Source organism: Ornithorhynchus anatinus, chromosome 2 (assembly GCF_004115215.2).
Source record: "Ornithorhynchus anatinus isolate Pmale09 chromosome 2, mOrnAna1.pri.v4, whole genome shotgun sequence".
NCBI lineage: Eukaryota > Metazoa > Chordata > Mammalia > Monotremata > Ornithorhynchidae > Ornithorhynchus > Ornithorhynchus anatinus.
The window spans coordinates 35,950,479-35,977,687 of record NC_041729.1 but is presented as its reverse complement, the minus strand read 5'-3'; the positions used below and the strand labels follow the sequence as shown (position 1 = coordinate 35,977,687).

General features: G+C 52.9%; 1 protein-coding gene across 2 annotated transcripts in view; it reads right to left on the bottom strand.

Annotated features, from left to right (window-relative positions):
- MAP2K3 (mitogen-activated protein kinase kinase 3) overlaps positions 1-26,997 on the bottom strand; it is a 57,865-nt gene extending 30,868 nt beyond the window's left edge. The window contains exon 1 of one of the 2 annotated variants that reach the window (XM_029053902.2): positions 26,789-26,997. In XM_029053902.2, the coding sequence (XP_028909735.1) occupies positions 26,789-26,804 (16 nt within the window). In that variant the 5' untranslated portion in view covers positions 26,805-26,997. Of the gene's footprint in view, positions 1-139; positions 258-26,788 lie in introns of those variants that run through there. The other variant, XM_007656750.4, reaches the window with a different exon arrangement.
- Between the last annotated feature and the right edge of the window lie 212 nt (positions 26,998-27,209).

Genomic DNA, 27,209 nt, shown 5'->3' with positions numbered 1-27,209 from the left:
GCCGTGCCGCTGAGCGACCCCACCGACCTCCACAGCAAAGGTGAAACTTTAACCCGCTCAGGTTACGTAATGTGTTTTTTTAAGAAACGAGTGGGATTTTAGCCCCGGCGCCGCATGCTTCTGACATTGGAAAATCTACCTTGTTTCTTGTCCATGGCTTCTCGGAAACGAAGGACTGAAAACGGCAAGCCTCAGAGGGGACGTCGGAAGGAGCAAATTCAAAAGTTTCCAGCCAACGGCACCGGTCCCTATTTTCAAAGAGAGATGCGGATTCCACGGCACTCGGTAACCTCTTGCAGGTAACCTGGTTTTCCTTCCCCCTCCCTCTCTGTGCACACCTAACAGCGAAGCAATTAGATCATTCCAGGTTTTCTAACTCTGCAGCTCTGGAGGGTGGAAAAAAATGAGAGGGAGAAAGAGAGCGCGCAGGAGAGGGAGAGCGAGATAGGGAACGTAGAGTGCAATGTTCTTTCGCAGGAGGTGGCAGGAGCAGCTGAAGTTGGGCAGTTCCAGCTCAGATTACACTTGAAAGCTCACCAGTTGTAAAAACCTGCAGCAGTTAAATAGCCAGTGACGTCAAACAGGAAACTGGACAGAGGCCAAAAAACATGGAGGCCACTGAAACACGGGACTACAAAAAAAAAAAAGAGCACAATCACCCGCACAACTTTCTGGATCAAGACACGTGCTTTGACACTGACTGGGGACTTTTAAAAAAAATATAATAAAATGTTCTTTTTGAGTAAAGAAATGCAACTGAATGGTAATCTCTTCCTAGCACTCACCAGGAGTAGCCCTACCTCCGTGATTAGTTTCAGTTAGGCTATGAAACTAAAACAATCTGAATTTCTACCAGATGCCTGAATTCATATTCGGTAGATTCCTCTTGAAAATCCTATTCAGGTCCCGTGCAAAAAATGCCTAAAGAAGGGTATTCTTTGTAAGAAAAGGCACATCCCGATTTCATTAACTTCTACATGGGTAGGTTGATGCATGAAAAGAGGCAAATGCAAATTCCTTCTGCAACTATTTTTACCTCAGAGAGAAGATGCCAAAGGGCAAGATGGTTGTCATTTTTCCACAGGTAGTGAGTCCGCGGCTGCAAGAGGCAGCGATTTCTTGCCCAAACTCCAGGCTCTCTAACCCTTTCGGGGCTGGGCCTGGAGTTTATTTGTTTTTCCTAAGTGCTGCTTTCTGAGTTCCCTGAAGCTGCGAGGGCAGGCCAACGGCTGAGAACATGTCTTGCAAAAGGAGTTGTGTTTTCCTTCTTGACTGCTGATGATTCATCTCCCTATCGGTTTCGGCAGCCCGCAGTCCGGCCCACGGTATTGCAACCTGCGTCAGGAGTGAAATGAGAGCCCCTCGGAGGCTGCGAGGGCCCACCAGCTGCCAGCGTGAAGAAGCGCAGGCTCCCGGGGTAATAAACCACGCTGTGTTTTCCCTGCCTTGAGCAAAGATATGAAGAGGTAGGCGCACCGGAGGGGCGCTTTGTTTATCTGGGAGAAGGCCACAGCCGTGCTCTGGGAGGATCGGGGATTCTGGTCTCTGTCCGATCCTTGGACGTCGGACAAATCCTGCCATCGTTCCACTCTGACATCAATGACCACAACGAACGGGGGACGTGTCATTCCTTACGACGCCTTTTGAAAAAGCCACACGCCGTGATGCGCTACAGAAAACAGGTCACCGGGATTTAGTTTTCAAATAAGACAATCCTTTCTGACAGCAGCCCCGCTCTCCTTCCATTCAACTCCTCCTCCCCAAACTGCTACTTTGCTTCCTGGACGGTTCAGGGCAGGCTTGCTGAGACCTGGGTATGGGCGCTTCTTGCCAAAGTTGGATTTGTTTTCCAAAACAGGTGAAATGGCTACTACCGGACGCCAGATGGAAGCTCCGGGCATCCAGAGCAACGGTGGTGGGCGAAAATGGAACCCGCTACACGGGACAGTGGAAATCCAAAGTAACCACCAAACTCCTTTATCGTCAAAGACAAAGAAAAACACCCATCTGTCTGGTCAGTTATAAATGCCGCTCCGTTACACAGTTTGCCGATCGCATCTAGGTGTGTGGGCAACCGTGTTGGTACGCGGTAGCCACGATCCAAGTTACAGACACTCAACAGTCAGGCGGATCTCTTCAGACGAGGACTCGGAGAACACAGAGTCTCGGGAAGGTTGAGACCCCCACCCTCTGCCGGCCCCTCTGGGTTTTCTCACCCGTCGCCCCACTTTTGGGCTTCCCCGGGGCCTGCACACCCCAGGAATTTCCTCAGACTTGACCTCGTCGGAGCTTTCTGTAACTCGGGATTAATGGAGTTCTTCCCAGCTAGAGCATCCCGGAATCACGAGATCGTCCCTGCCACCCTCGGGCGACTTGAAAAAAATTGCCTCAGCTCAGCAATGAAAACAATGAAAGCTTGGGCTTAGGTGTTCAGCCCAGCCCTATAACTAAAAAATAACCACCTCTTGGAGAGTCTTCTGTCGTGTGGTTATAAACAAGCACAAGGACACCAACGTGCAGGTATTTCTTTTTATGTCGAAAAGGTATTAGGTCTCATGGTGGTGTGGACAGAGCATGGGCCTGAGAATCAGAAGGTGATGGGTTCTAACCCCAGCTCTGCCACTTGTCTGCTGTGTGGCCTTGGGCAAGTCACTTCACTTCTCTGTGCCTCAGTTACCTCATCTGCAAAATGGGGATTAAGAACTTTCTGCGGGACAGGGACTGTAACCAACCCGACTTCCTTGTATCCACCCTAGGGCTTAGTACAGTACCTGGCACACAGTAAGTGCTTAACAAATGCCATCATTATTATTATTATTATTATTATGTAAACGACAGTCGATTTTTAAATTAGGTAGGAGAGAGAACACTATTAATGAGGATGGACCTCCCGACTCCTGAGCATTCCACAGAACTCACACTGAAATCCAATCTCTCCCTTTTCTAGACTTCATCCTAAACTAGACAACAGTTGCAGGATTATACAGAGATTCACTCAGCCCCTCCACATCAGTCAGAAGTCTCTCTGCCATGGCGTACTTCAAGCTCCATACACTTTCTCCAAGATTCATTCACTCATTCAGTCGTATTTATTGAGCGCTTACTGTGTGCAGAGCACTGACCTAAGCGCTTGGGAGAGTACAATCTGAGATCTCGGCAGTAGTCTTGTTCAGCCACATCAATCCATCAGTGGTATTTACTGAGCGCACTGGAAAATGCAGTACAGTAGAGTTGGGAAATACGTTCCCTGCGCGCAACGGGTTTACAGCCAAAGACCCCAGACGTCCCGTCTGACTTCAATTTTCCCCTCATTCTAATCCTGATTCCCGACCCCAATTCCCCACCAGGTATCGGTTCAATCTCCTGCAATGTTACCCAGGTAGAAACGTCCCCTAAGGGTGCTAGAGAGCGCGGCACCCAGGAGTAGCTCAACTAATACCGTGGGTGCTGACGCTGAATACTGAGGGTTTTCCCGCTAGTTCTTTTTTTGAACAGACAGAAGTCTGGAATCTGTGAAATTGCAGATTACGTTCCCTTGGCGGGTCCCTGACGCTGATGTCTTTACTTCAGAATGAACTCCAGTCTGAGGAAACCCTCTCTGATCGTTCAGAAGCTCCAAATTTAAAATACATTTGAGAACCCATGGACGCACAGTGGAAGTTTAAGAGAAACACTTGGATCTAGAACCATTTTAAAGTGTTCTGGCCCACCCTGTCACCAAGGGTAGGTTTATAATCTAGGCCCTGATTCCTTTTTTTTTTTAATTAAAAAACTCAAGAAATAGCTTGGCCAAATCTGACACAAGGGATATTTTTCCCCTTTGTGAAGTTTCCTCCCCAAGATCTGAGCCCTTTACCACCCTCCGTACCCAGTGAGGTATCATCTCCACTTTACAGGTGAGCGGGCAGAAACACCAAGAAGAGCAGAGATTCCACGTGTCAACCACGCCTCTCCAAAGAGCTCCAGGCACCGCCAGATATTCTCTGATTTTATCTCCTTCTTTTTCTCGTCACGGTACCTGTTAAGCACTCACTATATTACGGGCACTCTACTAAACACAGGGGTAGATACAAGATGATGAGGCTGGACAAAGTCCAGGGCCCCCAATGGGTTCACAATCTTAATCCCCAATTTACAGATGGGGTGACTGAGGCACCGAGAAGTGAAGTGAGTTGCCCAAGGTCACACAGCAGACAGGTGACAGGCAGACCCATTTCCTCTGACTCCCTGGCCCATGCTCTATCTACTCGTCTTCAACCCTCCCTGAGGTAGGGTGATGGCAAACACTAATCCCAAAACAGATCCGACTCTTTTCATACTGGACGGTGTACATTTCAGCTGATCTGTTTCCCGCCCGGTAGAGACAGGACAAAGATCACCTTTATGTCCATTATTCATGCTTTAACCACTCAGCCTCCTTCCTCCACAGCTCTTGCTTCCGAGTCCCAGAGCTTGGAAGCGACGTCTGTGTTTACAGCGAGGTGGGAGGGGAACGCACGGGCTCGGGAAGTTCTCCAGATTCAGGTAGCCTCAGCAGCTTTCCACAAAAGTGGCGCGGACGATGACCTCGTGTCACACCGACAGCCCAGGATAACATGAGACGTCACAAACACCTCCTTGTCTGGGATTTGCAAGGACCACCCTAATGCAGATTAAGAGAAGAAAAAGCCCTCCGGGGAGACGGTTGAACTTTGGTTTTGTTGTCTGCCTCCCCCCTTCCAGACTGTGACCTCGTCGCTGGGTAAGGATTGTCTCTACGTGTTGCCGAATTGAACTTTCCAAGCGATTAGAACGGTGCTCTGCACACAGGAAAGCGCTCAATAAATACAGTCGAATGAATCACCAGGATTAGCGTTTGCCATCACCGGGCCTGCCCCCGATCCCAGCTCACGTTTTTATTGTTTTCATGGTATTTGTAAAGCGCTCACTAGGTGTCGAATACTGTTATAAGAGCTGGGGTAGGTAAAGTTAATTACGTCGGATACAGTCCCTGTACCTTGTGGGGCTCAAAGTCTAAGAGGAGGGAGAAGAGGAATCCCCATTTTACAGTTGAAGAAAGTGAGGCTCAGAGAAGTGAAGTGACTTGCCCAAGGACACGCAGTAAGCAACTGGCAGAGCTGGGATTGGAACCCAGGTCCTTCTGACTCCCAGGCCCAGCCCCGTGCTCTCTCCACTACACCACACTGCTTTTTTTCCCTAACTCTGGTGATGACCACAACAGGAGAGGAAAACCCTGAGCTGAACTTGTTTGGCAGCTATTTCCCTCCCGGGAGCTTCCACAGAAATCCCAGTGCTGCCCCAACTCTGTAGGTTCAGACCGGGATCAGTGTCTCCGGAGACGGCCCCCAGGGTCTACAGCCACCAGCTACTGCACTGAGGATGAAGATTCTGCAACAGAGAGAGCCTTGGGTGTTTGAGTTGCTATTTATGGCCCATTCTGAACGCCCAGGGCATGAGGAAAGCGCTTAGTACGCAGCGAGTGCTCAATAAATACAACTGAATGAATGAAAGAGGGATGAGGAATTGTCCTGTACCTTCCCAGGACTGGGGCAGAAGCAGACCATTCTCAAGACTACAGGGAGGGAAGCAGCATGGCCTAGTGGACAGAGCATGGGCCTGGGAGTCAGAGAGACCTGGGTTCTAATCCCAGCTCAGCCGCCGGTCTGCTGTGACCTTGGGCAAGTCACTTTGCTTCTCTGGGCCTCAGTTACCTCATCTGTAAAATGGAGATTACGACTGCGAGGCCTATGCACGTGGAAAGAGGGACGCGGAATTGTCCTGGGCGTCTGCGGGATTGGATTCATTCTCAGGACCGAGGGCAGGGAGGGAAATGACGAGCAGGCCCGGCCTCTCTCCTCAAGTCTTCACGCCTTTGCCTCTCGCTGCTGCCTGCCCTTTCTGGTCGGTCTCTGGTGCTCCTCCCTTACTCTTCCCCGTCTCCCAAATCACCCACACTCAGCAGAGTCGTTAAACAAAATACGACCTTCATTTTTGTACAGCGTTGGTCTTCCTAAAGCACAGTCACCCCACTCATCTCATTTTGTCCCCTCGCGACCCCCTGTGAGCTATCCCCATATTGCAGATGAGGAAACTGAGCCCCTTGTCTGCTGGGTGACCTTGGGCAAGTCACTTTGCTTCTCTGAGCCTCAGTTACCCCATCTGTAAAATGGGGATTAAGCCTGTGAGCCCCATGTGGGACAGGGACCGGGCCTTACCTGATTACTTTTCAGAAGCAGCATGGCCTAGTGGCAAGAGCACAGACGTGGGAGTCGGAGGCCGTGGGTTCTAATCCCCTCTCCTCCACTTGTCTGCTGTGTGAACTTGGGCAAGTCCCTTCACTTCTCGGTGACTCAGTTACCTCATCTGTAAAATGGGGATTGAGACTGTGAGTCCCATGTGAGACGGGGATTTGTCTAACCTGATTACGCTGTATCTACTTCAGTGCTTCCAGTGCTTCGAAGCACAGGGCTTAAAACAAAGTAAGCGCTTAAAAAGTACCATAAGAATAATATTATTATCATTATTACTATTATTAAAGTGGCCTGACCCTGGCTCCACAACCAGCCAGGGACAGCGCTCTGACTCAAACCCAGGCCCTCAGGTTTCCAGACCTCCCACTAAACCATGCGGCCTCCCCTAAAATAAGGTCTTGTATTCCCCACTCTAAAAACTCTTCCCTCCTGACTGTGGATAAAAAAACCTCCCTATATGTTTGTGGGCATCAGTGTCGTTCTTTCCTTAGAAAGCAAGCACTTACTGAGCAGGCACTGTGCCTTCATCTGTACTTAACCTTATCACGGCACCCGGAACCACCGGGAGCGTACCTGGGCCCCAAATATTATTTAGTGCTAACAGGAATAACAAAGCGGCAAGAGGTTAAATGACTTGTGCGGGTTCTTGGTGCCAAATCCTGAGTTCCAAATAGAGCTCAGGAGTCTTGATTCCTGGACAGAATTCCTGGAATTCCTGCAGATTCCACCGCACCCCCCTATTTCTGTGGCTGCTCGTCCGGGAAGAGACAGAGTTTGGGGAGGGGAGCTCCAAAGCCCCAAGTCCTGGAAGCAAAAACTATCAGTGACCCAATGCAGCAGCATTTCCACTGGTTCCTTCCACGATGCCTCACCCCAGTATTTCCAGGCTCTGGCCACTGGATATAGCCTCCCCACCCAGCTCCTCCCCAGAGCGTTTACAAAGAGTTTACAGTCTCTAAAAATAAATTTAGCTCAAAACATAGCTGTCACCTTAGCAAAAACGAAGTTCTAGACCGTGTGCTCTTTGTGGGCAGGGAACATGTCTTCCGACGCTATCGCACCACACGCTCCGATAAGCGCTCGCCGATAAGCAATCGGTAAATACCACTGATTGGTTGACTGATCTGATCGACCACTCTGTGCCAGGTTTCTTACAGAACTCGTGGAGGACTTGATGGAAGTCAAGGAACGAGCCTCAGAGAAATGCAGTATACTGCCCTTCTCCTTCATCCTTTTTAGGTTCCGTTTTCCCAGGAGTCGCTATACGTGAGGAAGTGTGCTGGCTTCAGATCGATCCTCGGCATGGTGCAGTGGATAGAGCACGGGCCTGGGAGTCAGAATAATAACAATAATGATGGTATTTGTTGAGCGCTTACTATGTGCCAAGCACTGTTATCAGGTTGTCCCACATGGGGCTCACAGACTTAATCCCCATTTTACAGATGAGGTAACTGAGGTACAGAGAAGTTCAGTGACTTGCCCAAAGTCACACAGCTGCTAAGTAGCGGAGCCGGGTATTAGAACCCACGACCTCTGGCTCCCAAGCCCGGGCTCCTTCCACTAAGCCACGCTGCTTCTCAGAAGGCCATGGGTTCTAATCCCGGCCCCGCCACTTGTCAGCTATGTGACCTCGGGCAAGTCACTACACTTCTCTGGGCCTCAGTTCCCTCATCTGGAAAATGGGGATTGAGACTGTGAGCCCCACAGGGGACAGGGACTCTGCCCAACCCCATCTGCTTGTATCCACCCCAGAGCTTAGAACAGTGCCTGGCACATAGCAAGCGCTTAGCAAATACGACGATTATTATTGTTGTTATTAGGAGATACAGGAGAACCTGTAAAAAGAGGTCGGGAGGGCTTGGAAGGAATCACATAGGCAAGAGGGTGGGCCGGGCCAGTGAGAGGGTTTTTTCTGGCTAAATAGAGACTCTCGCAGGCCCAGCGAGTGTTGAAATCCAGCGGCCAGGATGCAGTACCAGGGGTATTCTCGAGCCACATCCCAGAGAGAAGAAAGCTTCTTTCCCCCACCAGAGGGCAGGGGACGAGCTACCTTAATCTGAAGGCACAGGAAGCCGTCAAACAGATGGACAGACAAAAAGGCTTTTGTGGAAATGCAAGGAATTCTTCCGTTACTGAGGGAACACCCTGTCAACATACAAAACCCAGGCTGTTGGGTAGGATCGAGATTTTCCAATTAAAACACCACACACATTCCTCCTGGGAAAAGGCCAGCCCACTCGGGCTGAAAATTCCGCTCCGCGCACGCATTCCGAGCCGAATCGAGGCCCGCAGAGGAGCCGGCTTCTCCGTAAGCTGCACGGGCAATTGGGTGCAAGCACAGAACGCTCTGCTTCGCGGTTTCACCAGCTCTGAAATGGAACTGGCAATTCTGTACAGCGATAAGGGGATCGAGGGTGACCTAGTTTTTCAACGAGCTCAGGGCCTCCTGCATACCAGAGCTGCAGGGCCCGGGAGGGGGACGGACTCCCGTGGGCCACAGCGAGGGAAATCTCCCCCAGCATAACCCAACACACTGACGTCTCCAGCTCTTCCTAAACCGCCACCCTCGGGCCCTGCAGTTAATAATGTAATAATGTTGGTATCTGTTAAGCGCTTGCTATGTGCCGAGCACCGTTCTAAGCGCTGGGATAGATACAGGGTAATCAGGTTGTCCCACCTGAGGCTCACAGTTAATCCCCATTTTACAGATGAGGGAACTGAGGCGCAGAGAAGTTAAGTGACTTGCCCACAGTCACACAGCTGACAAGCGACAGAGCCGGCATTCGAACTCATGACCTGTGACTCCCAAGCCCGTGCTCTTTCCCCTGAGCCACGCTGCTTCTCTAAGTTAAGGCTCGGACACCCCAAGAGCCTGCTTGAGCGACCGCCCAGAGTTGAGCCCTGAACGGATGCTCTACGAGTTGACCGGCTGGCCTTATTCCACCTCAGCAAGCCACAGAAGGGGATGTTCCTGGAAAAGAAAATTGAAAAGAACAAGAGCAAAACCAAAACCCCAAAGTCAAATCAGCTCAACTCAAGCCCCCTGGCTTCAACACTGAGCTCTTAGGAAATCCCTTTGCTTGTAGCATCTGGACACCGCCTGCCCGCAAGCCGCTTTCAGAGTTGACGCGAGCAGTAGGAAGAGCTAGGTGTGTGGTTTTACCAGAGAATGCATCATCTCGAGTGCACTGAAGAGGAAGAGGAGGAAAAGGAGGAGGAGAAGGAGGCGAGGGAGCGGAAGGGCCCGAGGCACCGGGCCAACCGCGGGAACTATCTAGTGCAACTGTTCTTCCAGGATATTGCTCTCCCAGCCATGACGGTCCATTCCCTGAGGGCCGGCCGTCCCTGCCAGATTCCTCCGTGGGGCCCGGAGGTGTTGAAGTCCAGGTCCACGCTGCCCAAATACAGAATCATCTTTCTAATCTGCATACGCCATTCTGCGTGCCTGTTTCATCGGGTTCCGGTGTTTGTTCTTTAAATAGAAAGCAGCTGATTTGCAGAGGTCTCCTTGATCTGCTTAGGATCATTTAGGTGGAATTTTTTTAGCATACCAAGGTGGGGAGAAAAAAAAAATCAAGCCTGGGGACAGCACAGTCTTGATCTGCTGAGGCACAGCTCCAAAGAAACATGCTTACCTTACTAGTCAGTTCTGGAAAGAGAGAGAAAATGCCACAGGAGACTTGTGCTTGATCAGTACAAAATGGCCCTATTTAAAGCTGCTCTAAAGAGTCATTTAAACGGGGATTCCCTGAGAAGTGTCCTTTTGGGGAGTATCTGCTAAGCGCTTACCGTGTGCCCAGCACCATACTAAGAGCCTTAGATGCAAATGTCGAGAGACTGCCACAGTCCCCAGCTCGCTTCTCCTACTCAGCCCTTGTAGGTTCCTTTCACTCTGCCCTCTCTGGTTTCTGACTGAAGAGGAATGAAAACTCTCTCCTCCACGGGCTCCGTGGGCGGGGTTCGGGATACTCTCAGAGACCTACGGTGTCGCAGCCCACCCTAGCGTTTTCTACCACTCAGCACGTACCGCCCAACGGCCTACCTACGCTCCCCTTTGGGTTCAGAGAGGGAAAAGGGGAGAACGATGGCACTGGGATTTCCGCTCCAGATCGGGCGGCCTCACGTCCCGGGGCTGGAGGCTGCCCTCCGACCAAGCACCTTGAAAGGAATGAAAGGAAAAAAACAGAGCAAGAAAATCCCCAGGAAATGAGTTCTTGCCCCACATCTCTTCGGCCTCAAGGGGGAAAGGATGAAAGGCTGTCCCAGACTGGTGAATGAGGATGGGAAACACAAACGTCTTGCTGTTCCTTTTTTAAAGAACCTCTTTATCTGTTAGATTGTACTCTCCCAAGCGCTCAGTACAGAGCTCTGCACACAGAAAGCACTGAATGAATACGACTGGTGGATTGACATCTCGTAATAATAATGATGATGTTGGTATTTGCAAAGCGCTTGCTATGAGTCAAGCTCTGTCCTAAGTGCTGGGGTAGATATGAGCTAATCGGGTTGGACACAGTCCCCGTCTCGCCTATTGCTTAGTCCCCATTTTACAGATGAGGTAACTGAGGCACAGAGAAGTTACGGGACTAACCCAAGGTCACACCGTAGATAAGCGGCAGGGCTGGGATTAGAACCCAGGTCCTCCTGACTCCCAGACTCGTGCTCTATCCACCGGGCCACGGTGCTTCAAAAACGGGATGGTAGAGAGGACTTGCAACGTGACTTCTTTTGATTACTACACATGTCCATCTCCGGCTCGGTGACCATACCAATCATCTGCTTCACGCCCTGGCGTCTTCTGAAACGCCAATCAAAAAAAATCCCAGCTTTCCGCCTCCGGGGCAAAGCCTGAAGGAGCCAGGTGTGCATTTGCCTTGGACGCTGTGAATGCGACCACTCTTCGGGCACTTCGAATCACAAGTCTCCTGAGAGGGACAGCGTGTGGGACCTCCCCAGTGTCAGGCTGGGATTGGGGGGCGGTGGGGGGCAATGATTCCCAAAGGAAGCTCTCCCTTTCTGCAGAGATCCGCTCGTTCCCCCACGGATTTTCAGGCCCCCACGAAGAGGCTCCACCTTAGCATGTGCTAAAGTGGACCATCCTCCTCTCCAGCCATCAGTCCAGGTCTGAAGACTCCTGGGTAAACGAGAGCGAGGAAGAAGGGTGTGTGAGGGGCCGAGGAAGAAGCCCGGCCACCAGCAGGACCGGTGCCAGGAAGAAAACTCGAGGGCGAGCAAACGGCAGCTACCCAGACTTTTGTCTTCCGAATTCACACTTGCACCGGCCCAGCAGCTTCTCTCGTGACTTCACCTCAGGGGAGAGAGAGAGACATTGTTTGGTGCAGCAAAGCGGAACAGGGTTAGCTCCAAAAGTGGGCCAAGGAAGCCCGGGTCTTATTCACTGCAGGGGGTGGGGGGAGGAGGGGCAAAGCCCCACTTCAGGAGCACAAGGCCACAGTCCACTACAGTCCACAAGCCACAGTCCAGTTTGCAGTCCACTGTATTCGCTTCTACTAAGCATGTGTGCGCTATAAGATCAACTTGTCTGATCAGACACTGTCCTTCCCCGCCCCCCACCCCGGGGGACCCCTCCACGCCCCTGCCCGCCTCTCCCCCACACACACCCTTCCTTTTCTGCTGTCAGTAGTCTGGGGATTTTATTTTGGCTGCTGCAACGTATGTACTCGGATCAACAGGGGTTCTGCAAGCCCCATTTTGGTTGTGTTTTTTTTGTTTGACTCAATATCTTCCCCGAGCTGCAACGGTTTATTGCACCCTCTCTCCTTCCATTGTTCTGGTGACACTGACAGGAAGAGATCAATAACAGCAATAACTTGTTTTAGAAAAGTTCGGAGGGGGGAGGGGGGAGATGTTATTTCCAAATCCCTCGGCACCACAGGAGCTAGCCGAGATGTCCCAATGGCAGACCCGCGGGGCTCGGTCAGGTTGTCACATTTCAAACAGGGCACCTCCCTCCCTCCCTCCCTCCCTTCCTTCCTAACTGTTCTCCCTCCCCACTAAATATAGTGTCTCCACCCTGATGGTCCATGACCAGAAAGCCAGCAGTTAGAAGCTGCAGGAAATGGTTTCGTAACATGCTTCGATCAGTAATGTTAAATTCCCAACTCCCCCCTTGGCCTGGCCCCATCCCAAATCCCAGTATGCAATGGTTAACCTCTCATTCCTGCCCTAGGCCCCTTGCTGTTCCGCCTGACCACAAACCAACTCTCTTCTATGGCCCTCAAGGCCCGCTGGGACCTCAGAGGCCGAGGGAGGCGGAGGGCTCTCTACGGGTGCACTGAGGAGGCCGTGCAATGCCTTTCCAGTCGAAGACAGGATTTTCTTCCTTCCTCTGGTTGGGGGCACACCATGGCCCACCCAAGACCAGGGGTTCAGGCTCGGGCTCCCAGATTGCTCATCCTGTGGGCAGAACCGGACTCCGCCGACGATGATTTCGACCCTGCAAGCGTAGGAAATCCAAGATCATGCAGGATGCCTAGGCACACCCCAAGGAAATTCCAAAGTCCTAAGGGCAGATCAGCTAGAAATTACAGCTGTAAGGGGAGAGGAGAGAGAGAAAAGGGAGGCGGGGGGGGGGGGGGGGGGGGGGGGGGGGGGGGGGCAAGCCATGTGCTTCAGTTGGATCTGAAGGGGAAGTAGCATGGCATAATGGACAGCGTCCGGGCCTGGGAGTCGGAAGGTCCTGGGTTCTAATCCCGGCTCTGCCACGGGTCTGCGGTGTGACCTTGGGCAAATCGTTTCACTTCTCTGTGCCTCGGTTACCTCGCCTGAAAATGGGGATTGAGACCGTGAGCCCCAACGTGGGTCAGGGACTGTGTCCAACCCGATTTGTTTGTATCCATCCCAGCGCTTAGTATAGTGCATGGCACATAGTAAGCGCTTAATAAATACCACAATTATTATTATTCTTCTTATCTGTTAGGAGTGGACAGAAGCTCATTTAAAACAGGCTGGCCCAAATGGAGCAACCTCTAAGCCTTTAAACACCCCACACTGAACCTCCCATTTTGGAAGGGGTAGGGTCTTCTCAACTGAAGGCCTCCAGCCCCATTTTCCACACACCTAACACACAGTTCTTCAGAGCGCCTGGCTGAGTTGAGGCAGGACCATGACCCCGAGGGACTCCCCCCGCCTCGAGCCCTAGAACTGCAGGCAGAGCCCAAGGGACTTGGAGAGGAAGAGGGAGTTAGTGCTCAAGCGTTTTAGTACGGCGTTCTGCACACAGTAAGCGCTCAGTAAATACGACTGAATGAATGAATGAGTTTCTCCCGCAGTCTGTGGTCAGAGGACATCACACCTATCCAAGCATATCATAAAACCATTTCCTGCCGCTTCCAAACTTTGTCCTCCTCCGAGCTAGAATCACACCTGTAAGAGGAGGGCGGAGGAGGGATGGCAGAGAAGACCGGTCTGCTTCGCCTACCCTGCGTTGCCACTTTGGTCTGCCTTCGACCAACTGGCTACACTCAGGCACCTCACCAGACGATGGCCTCACTAGGCACACGATCTCCCTCCCTCCCTTTCTCTGGACCGGGTTTTCTCTAACGGGCTAGTCCGCACAGGCCTGGCTCCCGTCCCAGGTCAAAGCCGGACGGACCGCGGGCCGACGCCCAGCGGAGTAGGCCGCAACCTGCGGGCGGCCCAAATCAGGGACCAGCTCCTCGACAAACCAGGGTCCGGGGTCGTGGAAGAAAGAAGAACGGCACTCTCCCAGCAATGGGCAGTGGGAGAGAGAGAGGCTGATCCAATTAAACCGACCACAGCGCGGAAGTGCTTGAGGAGAAAAGCGACTCTCTAAACCGTGTAATAATAATAATAACGAATGATTAGGGTATTTGTTGAGTGCTTACTCTGTGTCAAGTACTGTGTTAAGCAGGGTTAGATACAAGTTTATCAGGTCGGATACAGACCCTGTCCCACATGGTGCTCATGGTCTACATAGGAGGGAGAACGAGTATTGAATCCCCATTTTACAGCTGAGGAAACTGAGAAATTAAGTGACTTGCCCAAAATCCCACAGCGGGCAAGTGGCGGAGGACCCAGGTCCTCCGACCCCCAGGCCCGTGTTCTTTCCACTAGGCCACCCTGCTTCCTGCAGAATTGCTGCTTCTTCTCTACAGCTATTCTGCTGTAAAGCCTCATTCCATCCCCAAAGGTGAAAGTACCATAAGTCACCAACGTCCGGTGGGGAATCGGTCCCTCAGACCGGTCATTCAGCCGCTTCTCGGGGCTCAAAGGGAAACCTTCCTGGAAAAACGGCTGAGAAGTTCTAGAAAGGGAACTAGGGTGGCCTCTGGTGGCATTCAAGGACCCCGGACCCATCTCTGCTGACGCAAAAGTTGCAGATGTGCGTGGCGGGTCATTATGCAACAACATAACAGGATGGCATCATAGGGAGGAGCCTTTTATGGAAATCCACTCACTCGCCTCATCCCATTTCCACAGCCCGGTTTTGCTGCCTCCAATCCCAAATGGCTCTCTTGGGTTCTGCAGCTCATCTGGCCTGCCTTGGAATTCCTCCGGGACCACCCCCGGCCACCCATCCACCCCTCCCTAATCTGAGACGTACAGGCCCAACCGAGCTACCTGGGGTAAAGCTCAGTCCACAGAACAAAGTCTCTCGTAGCTGGGACAAAACCAAACCTGGCTGGGCTTGAACTGGCTTTTGATTAAATGTGCACATCCGCAGATGCGGTTGCTTCCCCTACCCGTAAATTTCTTTTTAACATCTGTCTGCCCCGGCTCGACCATAAATTCCTTGAAGGTAGGGATCGTGTCTACTAACTTTACTGTACTCTCTCAAGGGCTCGGGGTCCGCACAAAGTAAGCACGCAAATACCACTGGCAACCCCTTCCCTCCCGGCACTCCCTTTTTATGGCTTTTCTGGTTAGCAGGAAGGGAAACTGCACGGTGGCAGGGTCGCCAACACAGCTGCGTCGCTGCTTATACATGTAAAATACTAGGATGAAAATTCACAAGCGGACACACTTATACTTGGACCCTAGAATCTCCTGCAAGATAGGCCTGAGACCGGCTCTTTTGAGTCCTCCTTAGGTCCTCCGGTGTGAATGTGAAGCGGCCCCTCAGGCTCATAATCCTGGCCCGGACAGGGATTAATAATAATAATGTTGGTATCTGTTAAGCGCTTAGTATGTGCAGAGCACTGTTCTAAGCGCTGGGGTAGACACGAGGGAATCAGGTTGTCCCACGTGGGGCTCACAGTCTTCATCCCCATTTTACAGATGAGGTAACTGAGGCCCAGAGAAGTGAAGTGACTCGCCCACAGTCACCCAGCTGACAAGTGGCGGAGCCGGGATTCGAACCCATGACCTCGGGCTCCAAAGCCCGGGCTCTTTCCACTGAGCCACGCTGCTTCTCTAGCCACGCTTCTTCTCTAATCAGAGGATTTAAATACCCTGTCACGCCAGACCCGCTCACTCGGAATTGCCCCCTTGGCTGCTCCTGAGGACGTGAGCACCCCAAGGCAGGGGCCTGGCCCTGGATAACTGTTTAATGGCCAGCCTAAGTGCTCGGTAAATATCATCGGAGAGGATGTCCAGAACGCGTTAAGTTCCGCTGCTGGAAATCCAAAAAGACCCATTAGGTCAAGAACCAGAAGAGGAAAGAGTTACTGGAGCAGAATCCGCTTCCTCCCACAACCCCAGCCAAGGGCCTAGTACTGGAGAAACTTTAAGCGACTCCCGACCCGGATCAAGGGCTCTCACCAGGAGACATAAGGAGATGGCATCGACTGCCACAGAACAGGGGACTGAAGTTCTAAGGACAAGAAGACAACCCAAGAGAGAGGTGAGTCCTGGGTGGGTCAGGGGCCGGGTCCAATCTGATCATTCTGCGACTACCCCGGTTATTTGGCCCTTAGAGCGGGTTTCATAAATGCCACTCACTCCAACTATCATCACTTTAAAGATCTTATTTAGGTGGCTACCTCCAGCTCGCAAGGAGGCTCTTTAGAGCACACCACCACCCACGCTCCCCTCTGTCCTCAGCAGGCTGCCACAGAGCTCACATCCTCCTTTTTATATGTTGCTTTTTTGGGTTTCTATGACCACTACCAGTTAAACCAATAGAGAAGGGAATCAACAGGAAGCATCACGAGTGGACTAGATCAGACTTAAATGGGCAATGTGCACGACAGAGCAGTGGTGGCCCAGCTTCCTGAGCCTCAGAGGCAAGCGTGGCCCAGTGAAAAGAGGACAGGACCGGGCATCAAGAGACCAAGGCCCGTGGTCCTGGCTTTGCCATTCACCGGCTGTGAGGTTTTGGTCAGATCACTTCACTTTTCTGTGCTTTCGTTTTTTCATCTGCGAACGGGGATCAGTCGCCCGCTCTCCCTCCTTCTCAGACGGTGAGTCCCATAAGAGACCGGGACTGTGTCCGATCTGATCATTTTGAATCGACCCCACCGCCCGGCACAGGGCGAGCGTTTGTTTAATAAATGCTACCTGTATCACTTGGGAGTTGGGGATGTCCAGACGCTGATCCTGACGGACGAAGATCGTTTATTTCAAGGGCAAACCCTTCTGCACAAAGCACAGTAGTGTGCTTTATGGAGTTCGAGCGGTCTCCCCTACTCTCTTGGCTGGATTTCTCCTTTTCACTTTCATTTCCACCGTAAAAGACGTTATTACTATTCTCGTCCCCCAGAACAAATGTGATAACCAAACTACACTCAAAGCTCAAAGGCAAAGCTCGAAGTTGCTCTTCCTGGTCTTACCACCAGAAGAGTCACCCAGACCTCACACTTACACTGCAGTAATAAAACCTCATCTGGGATACCGTGCCTTTTTTCTGCTAAAGTACTTTCAGGGCCATTACTTCATTCTAGTCTTACAGCAACCCTATAAGGTAAGAAGAGGTAGGTATCATCCCCACTTTTCAGATAAGGAAACAGAGGGCCAGAGAAGTCATGTGACATACCCAACTTGTCAGCCGTGTGACTGTGGGCAAGTCACTTAACTTCTCTGCGCCTCAGTCACCTCATCTGTAAAATGGGGATTAAAGACTGTGAGCCCCACGTGGGACAACCTGATTCCCCTGTGTCTACCCCAGCGCTTAGAACGGTGCTCTGCACATAGTAAGCGCTTAACAAATACCAACATTATTATTATTACCCAAGGTCACACAGCAGGCCGGGGGGCAGGGCCAGGACCAGAACCCAGATCTCATCAGACCATCAGCTCCCTGAAGGCAGGGATTGTGCTTATGGAGTGTACTGTACTCTCCCAAGTGCTTAGTACAGTGTTCGGTAGGCACTCGGTAAATACCATTTACTGATTGAGCGTGACTCCGAGAGCCACTCTCTGGCCCGTCAGATCACCCAGAAGGCCCAGGCATCTGGTCAGAGTCGGCATCCAAACATTTAGAGGGATATAGAGCAGTTGGGGATGGGTGCGCAGTAGACTCCCAGCTTAACTGGGTAGCCCCAAATACAGGGTATTTTTTTTTACATTTCAAAAGTCACCCCTGACCTTTTTTCCTCGACTCCTCTCTCCCATTCAACCCTGTCCTCCCCGTGATTTTCCCGTCACCGTGGACAGCACCACCATCTTTCCTGTCCCTCAGGCCTGTGACCTTGGCATTATCCTTGACTCTTCCCTCTCATTCAACCCGCGTATTCAATCGGTCACTACATCCTGCTGATTCAACCCTAGCGACATCGCTAAAATCTCTCCTTTCCTCTCCGTCCACACCGTTACCACATTAACCCAAGCACTATACTAACCGATCTCGAATACCACGTCGGCCTCCTTGCTGACCTCCCGGCCTCCCGTCTCTCCCCACTCCAGGTTATACTTCAGACCGTTTTTCCACAAAAACGTTCAGTCCCCGTTTCCCCCCTCCTCAAGAATCTCTAACGGTCGCCCATCCACCTCCGCGTCCGACAGAAACGCCTTACCAGAGGTTTTAAAGCGGTCAGTCGCCTTACCCCTTCCTACCTTACCTCCCTGATTGACTACTACAACCCAGCCCACGCACACTTGGCTCCTCTAAAGCCAACCTACTCGCTGTACCTCGATCTCATCTATCGCACCGCCGAGCTCTCGCCCACGTCCTGCCTCTGGCCCGGAACGCCCTCCCTCTTCGTATCCGACAGACGATCACCCTCCCCACCTTCGGAGCCTTACTAAAAGCACATCTCCTCCGAGAGGCCTTCCCCGACTGAGCCCTCATTTCTTCTTTTCCCACTCCTTCCCTGCATGGTCCTTGCACTTGAATTCGCACCTTTCATCCACCCCTCCCTCAAGGCCGCGGCACTTCTGTGCGTATCCCTAATTGCTTTATTTATATTATTGTCTGCCTCCCCCCTCTAGACCGTGAGATCGCTGTGGGCGGGGAACGGGTCCATCACCTCCGTTATGCTGAACTCTCCCAAGCGCTTAGTACAGTGCTCCGTGCGCAGTAAGCACTCGCTAAGATCGACTGACTGACTGATCACCTGCAGAAACCCAGGGCTGTCCTGTCTTAACCAGAATGCGTGGCCTGAAGTCACCAACTCTACATTATTATAAATCGACTTGTCATCATCCTTCGGCGTTTACCGAACATCTTTCCCCAGTGAGTTCATTAATACCTTAAACATGAGTGTGAAGGGTCCTGCTTTAGCCGTGTCAAAAAGATAATGCCACAATTTCTGGGAGGAGCAGCGTGGCCTAGCCTATAGAGCACGAGCCTGGGCATCAGGAGGCCACGGGTCCTAATCCCGGCTCCGCCACCTGCCTGTGTGACCTTAGGCGAGTCGCTTCACTTCTCCGTGCCTCGGCGACCTCATCTGCAAAATGGGAATTAAGACAGTGAGCCCCACTCGGGACAGGGACCGCGCCCAACCCGATGTGCTCGGAGCCACTCCGGCGCTCCGTACGGTGCTCGGCGCCCAGTAAGCGCTTAACCAGTGCCACAGTCGTCAGTATTATCATCACCCGGGATCAGGCCCGGGGAGCCATCACCGCCAGCCTCGATCCGGGGAGATTCCCCAGAGGCAGATGCGAGCCCCGGGAGGGGAACAGGCCGAGCAGGACGATTTAAGGCCTCCGTGGATAATAAAAACGGAGCCACCGGGCTGCTCCCAGTCGAGTCTCTCCCTCTCTCCCGCCCTGCGCGGCGCCCCTTCCCAGCCGGGAAGGCCTGCGCTCGTTAAGGCGTCTTAAACTGGTTGCCGGCGGTGGCGGAGGCGGGGGAAGAGCCGGCTGTTGCCCTTTTAAGTTGGGAAGTGTGCAGACAGGCCAGTTTCAGCATGCATGCCCTGCCTGTGAGTCAGCAACTCCACTCGGGAGCATTTTATCACTGCTGAGTCACCTGGGCTGCCCTAGAGGCCCCGGCGTCCACTCTCCCCTCCCCGAGGAGTCGGGCGCCCCGCTGGATCGGAGCCCCCGGAGACGACGCTTCCCGTGCGTCACCCCGAGGGAGGGGGAAATCCCCCTCCAACTCCACACTCCATCCATTTCGGGGCGACTCGGGATGAGGAGCAGCAAGGGGTCAGAGTTCAAGAATTTCCCCGGCCGTGACGCACGCTCACACGGCGGCCGGCGGCGGCCGGAGGGGACGGCCTAGAGTGAACACCGCACCGTCGATAACGGTCGGGGCCGAGACGCCGACAGACTCGACTCCGAATGCAACTCCACGCAGTTCCGTGCCGCTGTTTTGAGCTCGGTGGACGGGCAGGGACCTGACGCCCCCTTCCTTCCCCCTCCCCCCCTCGGGCGGTTTTGTTTTCACTCATCTGTATCGGACTTGCAGGAAGGCGCATCACAAGCTAAGCTCCGGAGGTTCAGAACCGTGAGGCGTGGAAAATCTACCCCGACTCTGCTTCAACCGACGGCGACATCTGATAAAGGAGAACATGGGTTTTCCTTCGAAAAGACAGCAGCTGATAAATCTTCTTGCTTGGCCACTAACCCCTTGCCTCTCGAAGGAGAAGCACGGCCGGGTCGGACGGGCCGGGGAGAAGACAGACGCGTGCCTCTGTGCTGCACCCTTCTAGAGACGTTTAACCTATTGACCCTGAAGAGCTACCACCCCGGCTGAGTGTCACTGGCTGCAAAGAATCCGGTTGCAAGGAGGAGTCAAAGGAGGAAGCTGAAAGATGAAAAATGTAACAGATCCTTAAGGTCGACCAACCACTCCCCGCTTCGTTCAAATTCTTTTGGGTAAAAAGAAAGGAGAGGCAGAGTCGACAGAGAAGACGGGCATTCGCGGACACGCACACACACCGCCCCCACCCAGTAGGGAGCTAACCGCGACGGCTTATTTGCATCATTCGATGGTTGACCTATCTAAGCACATGCAAAGGAACTAATGCGGAACCAGTCTACACTGAAACAAGAGCCGGGAGAAGCAGCCGTGCAATTTGAATGTTTAGAGGGATTCAGACCTCAAGTGCACCGGCAAAGAGCAAGCGCTCTTTGGATCTGATGTCGGGGACCTGGTCTAGGGGCAAGCCAACTTGGAAGGAATGACGCCAAATCACACGGGCAAAGAAGTTCGGCTCGGCCTTCTCCAACAGATACCTCGGCCAACAGTGTTGCGGGGTTAATGCATCCTTGGGGTGGCGATGGAAGAGGACTCTGCCCCTCTGGACTCCTTGTGGGCAGGAAATGTGTCTAGCACCTCTGTTATACTGTACTCTTCCAACCGTTTAGTACAGCGCTCTGCATACAGTAAACATCCAATAAATACCATTGATTGAATGAGGAGGAGGAGGAGGGGAAATCTGGAGTGCCTCAGGGATGGGCAGAGCACCCATCGGCCCCCTAATCGACGACTTATTAAATAGTCTTTCTCTTTCAGGACATCACACATAATATGTTTATGCCTCTTCCTGAGCAACTGCAATCACTGTCATTTATAGTCAACTACAGATGTTACAGCACTGCCCAGAAAAGATCTGTTTCTGTCACGTGCAGCTGCCAGCCTCGAGCTACGGTCCTCACCCACACCGCACACTGGGAACCGCAGCTTCCCACCCCAGGCCCAACGTGCCCGCACGAATGGAGCTGCATGAGGGAGGAAGAGAGGGGGCCTGGGTCCTGAGGGGAGAGGGACAGAGAGTGACGGACATAAACCCGACTCGCCGTCCTTGAGCTCCACCTCGGGCCAGAATTCCTCCCCAGAAACATCTCCATCTCTCTTTCCAGTACACCCCTCAAGCCACAGTCTTCAGCCCCATCCTTTCACTCATTCATTCGATCACATTTACTGAGCACATAACTGTGTGCAGAGCACTGTACTAAGTTTTTGGGAGAGTGCCTCCCCCCTCCCTTTGCTCCTCCCCATCCTCCTTCCCCCTTCCCTCAGCACTGTGCTCATTTGTATATATTATTTATTACCCTATTTATTTTGTTAATGAGGTGTACATCCCCTTGATTCTACTTATCTTGATCATGTTGTCTTGTTTTTGCTTTGCTGTCTTCCCGGTTTAGACTGTGAGCCCGTCACTGGGCAGGCAATGTCTCTATCTGTCGCCGAATTGTACATTCCAAGCGCTTAGTACAGTGCTCTGCACCTAGTAAGCGCTCAATAAATACTATTGAATGAATGAAAAATAAACTGAGGCAGTCCCTGCCCACAGCAAGCTTACAGTCTAGCGGGGGAGACAGACATTAATATAAACAAATAAGTTACAGTTACGTACATAAGTACCGAGGGGCTGGTGGAGGGGTGGATAAAGGGAGCAAGTCAGGGTGACGCAGAAGGGAGAGAGGAAGAGGACGGGGAGCTTAGTCAAGGAAGGCCTCTTGGAGGAGATGTGCCTTCAGTCTTTGAAGGAGGGAAGAGTCATTGCCGGATTTGAGGAGGGAGGGCGTTCCAGGCCAGATGGGAGACGTGACCGAAGGGTCAGTGGCGAGAGGGATGAGATGTAGGTGCAGAGAGAAGGTCAGCATTAGAGGAGTGGAGTATGCGTGCTGGGTTCTGGTAGGAGAGCAGTAGGGTGAAGTAGGAGGGGGCAAGGAGATGGGAGTGTTTTAAGAAAATGGAGAGGAGTTCCTGTTGGATGCGGAGGTGGGTGGGCAACCTTCCTCCCTCCTCCCTCCCCTCAGACTCACTCCAGGGCCCGGGAAAGCATCCAAAGTTGCCGCGGAACACCGGCCAGACAACCAGCCAAATAAAAAAATACTACTACTGAACACCAACTGAGTGTGGAGAACTACATTAAACACTTTGGAGGGTACAAAAGCGGGTGTGCAAGCAGGTACCTAGAGATGCACACGCAGCTAATATTAATAATTGTATTTAAGTCGTTATGGGCCGAGCACGTAGTAGTAACGGTAATAATAATCGTGGTATTGGCTAAGAAACTTACTATGTGCCACGCACCGTATTAAACGCCGGGATGGATACGAGAAAATCGGGTTGGGCACAGTCCCCGACCCACGAGGGGCTCCCAGTCTCAATCCCCATTTTACAGATGAGGTAACTGAGGCACAGGGAGTGAAATGACTTGCCCAAATTCACACATCAGACAAGTGGTGAGGCCAGGATTAGAATCCATGACCTTCCGACTTCCAGGCCCGTGCTCTACTCACTACGCCATGCCGTTTCTGTTGTCTCGTACTGGGGTGGAATCAAGATAATCTCGTCAGACACAGTCCCTGTCTTCCACAGGGCTCAGTCTAAAGCAGAGGGAGAACAGGAATTTAATCCCCTATTTACAAATAATGAAACTGAGGTACAGAGAAGTCTGGTGACTTGCTCGAGCTCACAAACCAGGCGCACGCCAAGGCCGGGATTAGAACTCAGGTCCTCTGACTCTCAGGCCTGTGATCTTTCCATTCATTCATCCATTCGATCGTATCTATTCAGCGCTTAGTGTGTGCAGAGCACTGTACTAAGCGCTTGGGAAGTACAGTTCAGCAACAAAGAGAGACAATCCCTGCCCACGACGGGCTCACAGGCTAGAAGGCGGGGAGACAGACATCGAAACCGGTAAACAGGCATCAATAGCCTCATGAGGCCACACTGCTGCTCCGTCCCCAACTATCCCCACCCTAGCTCACTTCATTTCATAGGCTCGCCCCCCCAAGCCCCCTATATCATAACGTAACCTCCCACCCACAATGCTGAAGCGTTCAGCAAGTGGCAGGGGCCGGGCATTCAAAAGTCGGTACGTCAGGAAGCACGACTGTCTCGCACAGATATCTTCGGGCGACAAATTCCTCAAAATATTGACCCGATCTCCGTCACCGAACTTCAGCGGCCAAAGAGCTGAACTCGGGAGGTCTCCTATTTACCCGCTTGTGAATGCCTCCGAAACTATGAAAAGCATGTTATTCCTTGACATGCCAGCTCCCCACGGTTCCTTTACTGAGTATTTCATGCGTTACTCACGGACAGTTGGGCAACGGTCAGGTATCCTGGCATCGGCATTTACGTAAGATGTAATTACGCCTTAAGATCCTGCTGACCTAAATGATGTACAGCCCCCAGCCAGTCCATACTTGAGGACTCGGGTCATTGAAAGTTATGCAGCAGAAGCCACACAGGCGACAGATCCAGCCTCCCCCGACGCCCACCAGCCCCGCTGCCCAATATATATAACCTAATTTCCTTTCACAGTTTTGTTGGGGTTTTTTTAGGGCAGCATTTTAAAAAGTGAGAAACCTGCTCACCGAGGGGCTTCCCCTCCTTTCACAATCCTCAGGAAACAAAACTAAACCGAGACCTGTAATTGCTGCCTCGGATCCCTGGGCCCCGACTTCAGTGGTATTCAGAGTTTACAAACCAGTCAATCGGAAAGCTTCTGCTTCTTCTCCCATCCCGCCACAGGACTCTCTACTAGGACCCGCCTCCTCTCTCTTGAACCAACTCTGGACTCCGGAGGCCCAGGCACTGAAAAATCCGTTGCTAGGACCCCAACTGCCGCTGAACCACGTGAAGGATTCTTTCTCAAAGGAGGCTGAAGGGCCAAGTTAAATGCACCTTCTCCTTTTCTGCAAATCTCCCCCTTGTTTCCCTGGCCACCTCTGGACTCCGGAGGCCCAGGCACTGAAAAACTTGTTGCTAGGCCCCCTGACTGCTGCCGAACCAGATGAGGGATTCTTTCTCAAAGGAGGCTGAAAGGCCAAGTTGAACGCATTGGGAAGACCTGTGTTCCCCCCCCAATGACAAACCATTCTCTGCTTCTGCCGCCTCTTCTGAATTTCCAGGAAAGAGTCTACACGGCGGAGAGGCGGAAGAATGAACAGGACACGGTCACCTCTTCCCAGAAAACCTCCGTCGGTCCCGTGGGCAGCCCAACTCCGCTAGGGGGATGGCAAAAATCACCGGAGAGCCGAGACGCGACCGGCGCCTGGCTTTACCTTTCGGAAAGTTCTCGGAACCTGAGGCTGGAAGGGGGCCCTGCCCACGGCTAATAAGCGATGTTAAATTCATCTGTGACATCTGAAGGCAGGACAGAGAAACTGCCACTACGGGCAGAGAGGATGGGGTGAGGAGCAGGGTAGAAGAGGGGCAACCGTCTTGGGCCGGGGGGCCAAATTTGACACTAATGACACCCAAGCTGGGCTTCAGGGAGAGACCGAGCGCCCCGCGTGGGACCGGGCCTGGGTCCAACCCGCATCCACCCCAGCGCTCGGAACAGTGTTTGACCCGTAGTAAGGAGAGTGGGGCAAAAGCTGACATCAAAGACCTCGGAGCTGGGCTTAAGGAAGAGACCGGGCGCCCCATGTGGGACCGGGACTGTGCCCAACCTGTATCTCCTCCGGCGCTCAGAGCAGTGTTTGACTCATAGTGAGGGGAATGAGGCAAAATATGACACGGGAGCTGGGCTTAAGGGAGAGATTGGGCGGCCCATGTGGGACCGGGACTGTATCCAACCTGTATCCAGCCCAGCGCCGAGAATGGTGGTGACCCCGGGAGTGTGTGTGTGTGTGTATGACCCCAGGGATGACCCCGGGATGTTGGGGGGGGAAGGGACCGCAGGGTGTGTGTGTATGTGTGTGTGAGAGACCCCAGGGGTGTGTGTGTCTGGATGTAATGAGGTGTCCATCCCCTTGATTCTATTTATCGTGATTATGTTGTCTTGTTTTTGTCCCTCTGTCTCCCCTGACTAGACTGTGAGCCCGTCATTGGGCAGGAATTGTCTCTATCTGTTGCCTAATTGTACATTCCAAGTGCTTAGTCCAGTGCTCTGCACGTAGTAAGCGCTCAATAAATAGTATTGAATGAACTTCCTACCTCTCCTCCCTTCTCTCTTTCCACCGCCCACCCCGCACGCTCCTATCCTCCGCCGCCCACCTCCTCACCGTCCCTGGGTCTCGCCCATCCCGCCGTCGACCCCCGGGCCACGTCCTCCCGCGGGCCCGGAACGCCCTCCCTCCTCACCTCCGCCAAACTGATGCTCTTGCCCTCTTCAAAACCCTACTTAAAACTCACCTCCTCCAAGAGGCCTTCCCAGACTGAGCTCCTCTTCTCCCTCTACTCCCTCTCCCACCCCCCCTTCACCTCTCCGCAGCTTAACCCTCTTTTTCCCCCCTTTCCCTCTGCTCCTCCCCCTCTCCCTTCCCATCCCCTCGGCACCGTACTCGTCCGGTCGACTGTATGTATTTCCATTACCCTATTTATTTTGTTAATGAAATGTACATCGCCTCGATTCTATTTAGTTTAGTTTTATTGTTTTTACGAGATGTTCTTCCCCTCGACTCTATTTATCGCCATCGTTCTCGTCTGTCCATCTCCCCCGATTAGACCGTAAGCCCGTCAAACGGCAGGGACCGTCTCTATCTGTTGCCGACTTGTTCATTCCAAGCGCTTAGTACAGTGCTCTGCACATAGTAAGCGCTCAATAAATACTATTGAATGAATGAATGAATGAATGAATGAATGAACGAACTACGGAATGAATGTGTGTGAGAGACCCTAAGGGTGACCCCAGGACTTTTTGCGGGGGGGATGGAGGGGGGGAGAGAGAGATAGAGAGATGGGAAGCAGCGAGGTTGAGTGGAAAGAGCTCGGGCTTGGGAGTCCGAGGTCACGGGTTCGAATCCCGGCTCTGCCGCTTGTCAGCTTTGGGACCGTGGGCAGGTCACTTCACTTCTCTAGGCCTCAGTTCCCTCATCTGTAAAATGGGAATGAAGAGGGGGAGCCTCCTGGGGGACAACCTCATCACGCCTGTGCCTCCCCCCGCGCTTAGAATAGTGCTCGGGACATAGGGCTTAACAAATACCATCATTATTATTATTATTATTATTATTATTATTATTATTATTATGACCCCGGCGTGACAGCCCCCCAGGGGTCGGGAGGGGTTGTGTGAGAGAGAGACTCCAGGGGTGACCCTGGGTTGTGTGGGGAGGGGATGGGGGGGGGGGGTGACCCCGGAATGTGTGCCTGCCCACTTGTCCATTCCCAGCGCTTAGTCCAGTGCTCTGCACATAGTAAGCGCTCAATAAATACTGTTGAAGGAATGTGTGCGCACGCGTGTGTGTGTGCGTGTGCATGCATGTGTGTGCAAGCGTGTGTGTGCATGCCTATGCCTGCATGCCCTTGGCGAGCCCGCTCTTACCTTTGGGCAGGGACATGGTGCGGCGGCGGCGGCGGCCGGAGGGCCGGAGGAGGAGGAGGAGGAGGAGGAGGAGGAAGAGGAGGCGGAGGAGATGTGGGGGGCGGGCGGCAGGTGCGGGGGCTCAGCGCATCCCCGACGGCCACGCTGCGGCCCGCGCCCGACGACCCTGCCCCCTCCCCACGGCGCGAGCGCGACCACCGGCGCGAGCACCAGCGCGGGAGCCCGGGCCAGACTGGGCAGGGCGGGGGCGCCCGAGCGCGAGGCCCCGCACGCGCACGGCCAGGACCCGCCCCCCAGAGGTGGCCACGCCCCCGAGGGGGTGAGGTCACGCCCTCAGGGAAGGGAGGCCACGCCCCCAGCCGTAGCCCCGCCCCGGCGGGGGAAGGCCACGCCCCTACGTGGTGAAGTCACGCCCCGACGC